At 33.1% G+C, this 8,264-nt stretch overlaps 1 protein-coding gene and 1 non-coding gene across 3 annotated transcripts in view; one reads left to right on the top strand and one right to left on the bottom strand.

Moving 5' to 3' along the window:
* Window positions 1-4,802: 4,802 nt before the first annotated feature.
* On the bottom strand, window positions 4,803-4,874 carry Trnap-agg. Its single transcript has one exon. It is a non-coding gene; the product is annotated as a tRNA-Pro (tRNA).
* A 43-nt stretch (window positions 4,875-4,917) lies between these two features.
* Window positions 4,918-8,264, top strand: part of LOC106460519 (PC4 and SFRS1-interacting protein-like) — a 56,503-nt gene continuing 53,156 nt past the window's right edge. The window contains exon 1 of one of the 2 annotated variants that reach the window (XM_022387266.1): window positions 4,918-5,271. In XM_022387266.1, the coding sequence (XP_022242974.1) occupies window positions 5,194-5,271 (78 nt within the window). In that variant the 5' untranslated portion in view covers window positions 4,918-5,193. The remainder of the gene's footprint in view (window positions 5,272-8,264) is intronic. The other variant, XM_013920235.2, reaches the window with a different exon arrangement.

Genomic DNA, 8,264 nt, shown 5'->3' with positions numbered 1-8,264 from the left:
AAGGAAAAAATACTTGGAAGTTCAGTTATCGCTAAATAGATAGAGAAGAAATTAGAAAAAATACTTGGAAGTTCAGTTATCTCTAAATAGATGGAGAAAAAATTAAGAAAAAATACTTGGAAGTTAAGTTATCAGAGGCGACTGCAGGAATGAACTCTCATTGCAAGTACTTACACAAAAAGCGCTCTGATATTTAAAATTGCCGAATTTTTTATGTCACTGATTTTCCTAAAACTTATATTACTGTCATATGCAAAAATCAGATTGGACAAATTTGGACATTTTTACTTACACTTACTTTAATTTTTTTACGTAGTAAGTTTATCTACAATCTATGATATTTCCATTTAAATAATTATATTTTAGCTCATTTGTGACACAGTGCCGCGGCGGGCCGGATTCGGCCCGCGGGGCGTAGTTTGGTGATCCCTGTTCTAGATAGACAGAATAATATTTACTTATTCTAGTTTAAAACATTAAATGTATAAAGTATTCAGATAGAAAAACAATTTTAAGTGAATTAAGAAGAAACTAAAAGAATAAGATATTCTGTAATTTGAAATGTAAGTAAATTCAAATTAAACTACCGGTTCTGGAAGAACAAAACACTCTACTAAAAGGCTTTAAGAGAAACGCATCATGGCATACAGCGCAAGCAAACGTAGTAGAAGACGAAAAATACTAATCATAACAAGTATGATAAAAAATTTAAACTTTATAAAGGCAAGTTGGGATCGATATATACATAACCTAACTAGGTAATGTAGGAAGTTTTAATGCTAAAAAAGTGTTAAAACAAGAAAGTTAAAACTACAAAAACTGAATTGCTTAAAATTTAAAACCTGTTATCCCTATTTTGGCAAATTCCTGTAATTATGTTGGTTTGAGCCAAAGTGGGGATAGTTTTTATTTAATTTTTGTAATAAAAAAATCCAAACTCTTCCTGCTTTTTACAATCTTACTTTTTAGCTCCTGACCTTACATTACAACCCTAACTACCATGGTACTGTATCTCACCATATTGTTATGATTATATGGTCTTTGAAAGACAATGAGTCTTAGTCTTATGGAAACAGCTAAATTCTGGGTAAACTGGTTGTTAATTTGGCGCCCCCGAACCCGGCGCCTTGAGACAAATGTCTCCCCTCACTACCCCATTGCCCTAGACGGAAGAGTTTTGTGAAAGAATTAGAACGATAAGGTTCGTCATTTTTTCTGTACACTTGTCTGGAAAAGTCACTTATGTATATAGCGATTTAGGTGGCTTTATAAGTACAATAAGGTTTAGTTTCGCTCAGCCAATTCTGTGAAATCGGCCAGGTGGTTAGGGTGCTCGACTCGCAATCTGAGGGTCGCGAGTTCGAATCCCCGTCCCACCAAACATGCTCGCCCTTTCAGCTGTGTGGGCGTAATAATGTGACGGTCAATCCTACTATTCGTTGGTAAAAGAGTAGCCCAAGAGTTGGCAGTGGGTGGTGATGACTAGCTGCCTTCCCTCTACTCTTACACTGCTAAATTAGGGACGGCTAGCGCAGATAACCTTCGTGTAGCTTTGCGCGAAATTCAAAACAAACAAACAGACATTTTAAATGTGGTTTTAAACCGGTGGTTTTTATGGCCGCTCTTTTGCTTCATTGCGATCTCTACCATTAAGTATTACCGTACTCAATGATGTTGACAATATGAATTAAATGCATTTTACATAATATATTAACTTCATAGAAGAACGAGCTGGCCTGGTGGTTGGAGTATTAGCCACACAATCTGTGGGTCGCAAATTTGAATCCCGTCACTGAACGTACTCGCCCTTTCAGCCGTGGAGGCGTTATAATGCTACAGTCGATTCCACTATTCGTTGGTAAAAAGAGTAATTGGAAATTCGTAGCCATTTTGCTACTGTCGGGTTTTGTAGGCAGCATTCTTTACTGTAGGTATCTGTGACTTGTTGGCGATAGATTTCAACAATAATAAAACAGCAACACAGTCCACTTGTTTTAAATAATATATTAAAACATGTCAAACGTATATATAGATGTTTGTTTATTCTTCATTGGATTTTTGTGAATTTTATGTGAACAGTCATGCAATTATTTAAGCTATAGTTAATGCAAAATTGCTTCCAGATTTAATCTCGTAGCACCTATTTTTTTACACATTTTCATTAGCGTGCTGACTATGCTTCTCATAGTTGTTGGCGTGTGCTTTTTGATTTCCCTTTTCAAATATTATGCGTACGGGCCTGATTTTCGGCCGTAATCCCAATAATTTCTAACTAGGTTCAGCCAGCTTAGGATATTTAGGTTAGTCCAAAATACATATGTTAAGCTAACAATGCAAAACTATCTTTACAATAAAAAGTATAATAATAATAAAAGTAACAACATTCGTTCTATTAAATGGCATAACCAACACTGTTATCAAGTAAGGATAAACAAACAATATAGTATAACTTATATATATATAATGTCCAGATAGGGGATTTATAATTTCCAAGGCGGAGACACCCCATTTGTTTAATGACATTGGGAAACAAAGGAATATGAATTAACTTGGGGACTCAAAAACAATAGTCCTGTAACAAGTCGTACTCCAACTGTGTTAAGCAAGTTGCGGCGTCTTATAACATAATAGAGTCTAACAACACAAAAATCACTAGCAAAGGCTGTCTATATTCCTCGGGCAACAGTACACAGTGAAGCAGTTGGAAAATAAAACGGGTATTCATACTACTCCATATAAAGAATATTGGTCAAATTGCCAGATGCAGTGTCCTTGGATTTCTGTGCAATAAGACTTTTGCAATGGAAACTATGCAGGCCTATTGTGAAGATGCATGGTCATCAGGCAGAGAATGGCCGAAAAAGTGATATGGTTTGTAATAACGTGGTCAGACTCCAATATTGTTTAAGTATAAACTACTCAATCTCCGTATTTAAAAACTCTATTTATTTAAGTGAGTTCAGTCATAATTTTGTATTTATTATAGTTTGCCAAAATCTTTCCGATATACTTAAAGTTACTATTCACATAAAGGAACAAATATAAATTTGCTAAGTATATTATTTTTGGCTGTACATTTATACAGTTGTATCTTATTGCTAGAAACTGATAATACACCTTAAAAAGTGGTGGAGTGTTTCACTTCTTGAACGTTTTTTAGTTAGAGAATAGGCCCACACTTGCCACACATTATTTTTTCACATCAAATAGAATAGTCTGATGCCCTTCTTGCTTGTTTGTTTTTTGAATTTCGCCCAAAGCTACACAAGGCCTATCTGCACTAGCTGTCCCTAATTTAGCAGTGTAAGACTAGAGGGAAGGCAGCTAGTCATCACCACCCACTGCCATCTCTTGGGCTACTCTTTTACCAACGAATAGTGGGATTGACCGTCACAATTATAACGCACCCAAGGCGAGCATGTTTGGTGGGAGGGGGATTCGAACCCAGGACCCGCAGATTGCGAGTCGAGCTCCCTAACCACTTGGCCATGCCGGGCCACTCTTCTTGCAAAGCGGTTCCAAATGTGTAATGAAATGTTAGGGTCTTCTTTTGATGTATCTCGGGTTGTATTCCAAAAATTACAACGTGATCTGTATAGACCCAGATCGAGGACTATGGCTAATCAATATACATTCTGTATGTTATTTGTCTTTAAAATTGCTAAATGGTGCGAAATGACACATTATCACGCTGAAAAAGAGATGAGGACTAGCTCTAAAGGATACCAGTTATAAAAAGGAAGTGCATCATTTCCTAGAATGTCAAAATACAAGATAATTCGTAATCCTATCATTTATTATCACTGGACTACGTCCACATCAAATGAAGCAAACCCATATCATAATATTTCTATCACTACTCTTCATTGATGGCACGGCACAGTCAAATCCAGAATATTTCCCAGGTTGTCATTAAACCCAGACCTGTCTACTTAAAGCAAAGAAGGAGTAGAGGGATGCATTGTTCCTCATTATAGTTTTTAATCTTTCTTAACCTTAATTTATTTAATGCATCATAAAATTATGCTTGTGGGTAGCAGAGCATAGATAGCCCGTTATATAGCTTTGCGCTTAAAAAACAACAACTAACCAATACATATCTCTGTGTGTGTGTATGTGTTTGTGTATTAAAGAAAACTATTTAACCCCCAGTGGCTCAACTTAAAGTCTCTGAAATCATGACGCAAAAAAATTCATTTCGATACTCGTAGTGACACAGAACAAATAGCCTGTTGTGCAGTTTTGTGCTTAATATAAACCATTTTTGGTATTAAGTGAAAAAAAGAGACGTCCAAGACAAGTAATGAATAACAAAGGCCCCAAAGCAGTATGATCTATGGATCAACTTAGATTACTCATTCTAAATTTGAGAAAAACTATCCGTTTACAGCAATATCTTGCTCACAAAAACTCACCCAATTTTATGTTCATTTTCAGGTATTTACAATTTTATTATAACGACTACCTATTTATATGACGTTTTATGATTCGCACAAAAATTTTCTGAAGGTCGAGATGAAATACTATGAAAAGAAATGCACTTGTTCAAAGAAATACAGTGTCTGTTGACAAACTTTAATTGTTTTCTTCTATCCTGTTTTACTCATAATCAGCAGTTATTAAAAAATGTGGTTTTTATTCCCTGCCGTATATATTACATATACACAGTAAAGAATAAAAGTAAGATACATTTACTACAATTAACAGTAGATGATTCACAAGTTCAATAGTGTTGAAATCGTTACCTTATTTCATATTATTTTTAATTCGTCACAATCAGTAAAATGATTTCGACGTAAATCGGGCTCGTCCGGGATTTGAACCCGGGACCTCTCGCACCCTAAGCGAGAATCATACCCCTAGACCAACGAGCCACGTATAGTACATATCAAATTATTAAATTATTAATTCCATACGATTTGAGATTAACACTTAAAGCTCATTTCAAAGTTCAATTAGTAAGCGTGGGTCAGTGTCACTTTACTCACTCGTGATGCAGAATAAGTTTAAGGTCTAGTGGTTTAACATAATTTATTAAACTTTGTTACATTTTGTATTGCTTTGTGACGTTTTCTTTATTGAATCTGTGTGGCCTAGACCTTTTACTTAAATTAAAAACATTGTTAGTATATTATTTTCACGGCAACTAATGCATTTTAAGTAGGTGAAAAAAAGGCGAATACACAGATTCAAATGGTAGAGAAAGCAGAATATAAGGCGGGAGATTTGGTGTTCGCGAAGGTTAGGGGTTATCCTCCGTGGCCAGCTAGGGTAAGTTTAAATTACATAATTAATTCTAAGTTTGAAAGAGTATGGTTCTTTGTGAATATGATATATATGAAATATATCATAATATTATGTTTTTATAACGCTGTTATTCATTTTGTGTTTAACTTCCGCTAAGCCAAAGCATGTTGTTGGCAGGCTCTGTACAAAACTAAGTCGTTGTAAATGTAAGTTGTAAACAAAAGCAATGTAAACGTGAGTTGTTATGTGTACTGTACTCACTACTATTACTATTAGTTACTAATAGTAATGAAGTATGATTAGGCTAAATTGTCAGCACTTTGCATATGCACATGTTGTATAAATAGTAAGCATATTTTATTCCACTGAAGAAATGTTGACATATACTGATACAGCGTAACTCATGCAATTTAGGTGTTATTTAAATTAAAGAGAATTAAATACCACATTCTACAGAACATGTTTCTTGTAACATAAGATATTCTATGTCAGTATGTGTTTGTTTTTATGTTTTGACTTTAGTAAAGCTTAAGCCTTTAATTACCACTAATCACATTGTAGAAATTAGATTACTATCTTTCTTGAATCATTAAGTATTATTATTAGACTTAATTTTGGAAACTTACTACCATTATTAACCGCTAATGTTCATGTAGTGGCAGTAGTTTGATAATTAGAGTTTGATCTCTAACAGTATTTACTTCATCAAGTTCATGTCTAATGAAATGCTTGAACTTTACAGGTAAATGATCTTGCATATTATAGGAGAATTTATGAATTGCTATCTCTGAGTATGATAATAATAATACATGCAAATAACCTTTTTGTTATGTTATTTTACATTGCATTTAATTCATTATTATTTTATACTTAACTTACTGATACAGAGAGAGAGAATGCCATAAATTGTAATACAATATTATAATATTAAATCATCAAAGTTTAAGGCACTTTGTTATAGAGTAGCCTAATTATTAAACTAGTACCATGCAATATATCTGTATTTGATGTGTTTTATAATTTCTTTGGTATTAGTTTATATTATTCCAGATATTTGTAGTATAGATTATAAACATTTGATTATGAAGAGCTAAATTGTGTATCATTTGGTAAATGTGGTGTTTTTTATAGAGGAAAAGGTGATCTTGGTGCTACTGAAGGTTTATTTTGTGTATAAGCTCTGAAACTAATACTACAGAATAGTTTTTATGGAAATATTTTAACAGTTATTATCTGAGAGCAACTTTTTATTTATTCTTTAAAGGGGTCATGCTGTGTATAGATCACTGAGTTTGGAAATATATTTCCAAAATAAAATTTAAGATGTTGTTTCTAAGTCCACCACTAAAGTACATGTTTGTGTAACTTGAAAGTTGTAAGTGAAACTCAGTAAATCCACAATGATTTGCTAGACATAAAAACGTGTAAGGGAATGAAAAAGCATTCATTCTGTAAAACTCCAAACCATGGTTTCGAACATAAAACTTCAGACCACCTGATGTTTAATAACAGTAATAACAAAAGTGCAAAATTTGTCACAGAACTTAAGATGATACAAGCTATCACCATAAACCACTTGACCTGGTCAACTGTTCCAAATAATAATGGATGGAAAAATAACACTGCTGAAGTACAAGTGTACATGCACATTTTATTTACTTAATTGATATCATAATATGTAAATATCTGTCAACAAAGTAAGCTAAGATTAACTAAACTTGTATCCACAGTATTGAAAAGTTGATTATGTGTGTAAAGATGATATATAAGCAACACATATCTACTTTAGGATTAGCATCTCCAAAAAATTATTTTCTTATGGTTTACAATTATTATGACTTGGATATCCTTCTTATGAGTGGTCTGTTTGTGAGTATTGGGATGAAAATGTTAAGCTGAGCATCAGATTATGGTTGTACATGCTCATAAAAGCTTTTAAAGTTCAGATGCAGACTTGTTTTAAAGGTATAGAATTGTTTACCTGATTTCTCTGTTAATTATAAAGGTGTAGAAGTATTTGCCTGATTTCTTTGGTAGTTATAAAAGTGTAGGATTGTTAGTCTGATTTCTTTGTTATTTATACAGGTGTAGAATTGTTTGCCCAATTTCTCTGTTCGTTTTAAAGGTGTAGAATTATTTACTTGATTTCTCTTTTAGTTACACAGGTGTAGAATTGTTTACCTGATTTCTCTGTTAGTTATAAAAGTGTAGTATTGTTTGTCCAATTTTTCTGTTAGTTATAAAGGTGTAGAATTGTTTTCTGATTTCTCTGTTAGTTATAAAGTGTAGAATTGTTTGCCTAATTTCTCTGTTAGTTATAAAGGTGTAGACTTGTTTGCCTGATTTTTCTGTTAGTTATAAACGTGAAGAATTGTTTGCCTGATTTCTCTGTTAGTTATAAAGGTGTAGAATTGTTTTTCTGATTTCTCTGTTAGTTATAAAGGTGTAGAATTGTTTGCCTGATTTCTCTGTTAGTTATACAGGTGTAGAATTGTTTGCTTGATTTCTCTGTTAGTTATAAAAGCAAAGAATTGTTTACCTGATATCTCTGTTAGTTATACAGGTGTAGAATTGTTTGCCTGATTTCTCTGTTAGTTATAAAGGTGTAGAATTGTTTGCGATTTCTCTGTTAGTTATAAAGGTGTAGAATTGTTTTCTGATTTCTCTGTTAGTTATAAAGGTGTAGAATTGTTTTTCTGATTTCTCTGTTAGTCATACAGGTGTAGAATTGTTTGCCTGATTTCTCTATTAGTTATAAAGGTGTAGAATTGTTTGCGTAATTTCTCTGTTAGTTATAAAGGTGTAGAATTGTTTTTCTGATTTCTCTATTAGTTATAAAGGTGTAGAATTGTTTGCGTAATTTCTCTGTTAGTTATAAAGGTGTAGAATTGTTTTTCTGATTTCTCTGTTAGTTATACAGGTGTAAAATTGTTTGCCTGATTTCTCTGTTAGTTATAAAGGTGTAGAATTGTTTTTCTGATTTCTCTGTTAGTTATAAAGGTGTAGAATTGTTTGCC

Source organism: Limulus polyphemus, unplaced genomic scaffold (genome assembly GCF_000517525.1).
Source record: "Limulus polyphemus unplaced genomic scaffold, Limulus_polyphemus-2.1.2 Scaffold785, whole genome shotgun sequence".
Classification (NCBI taxonomy): domain Eukaryota; kingdom Metazoa; phylum Arthropoda; class Merostomata; order Xiphosura; family Limulidae; genus Limulus; species Limulus polyphemus.
Note: the sequence above shows the minus strand (reverse complement) of the source record. Positions and strands in the feature narration are given on the sequence as shown.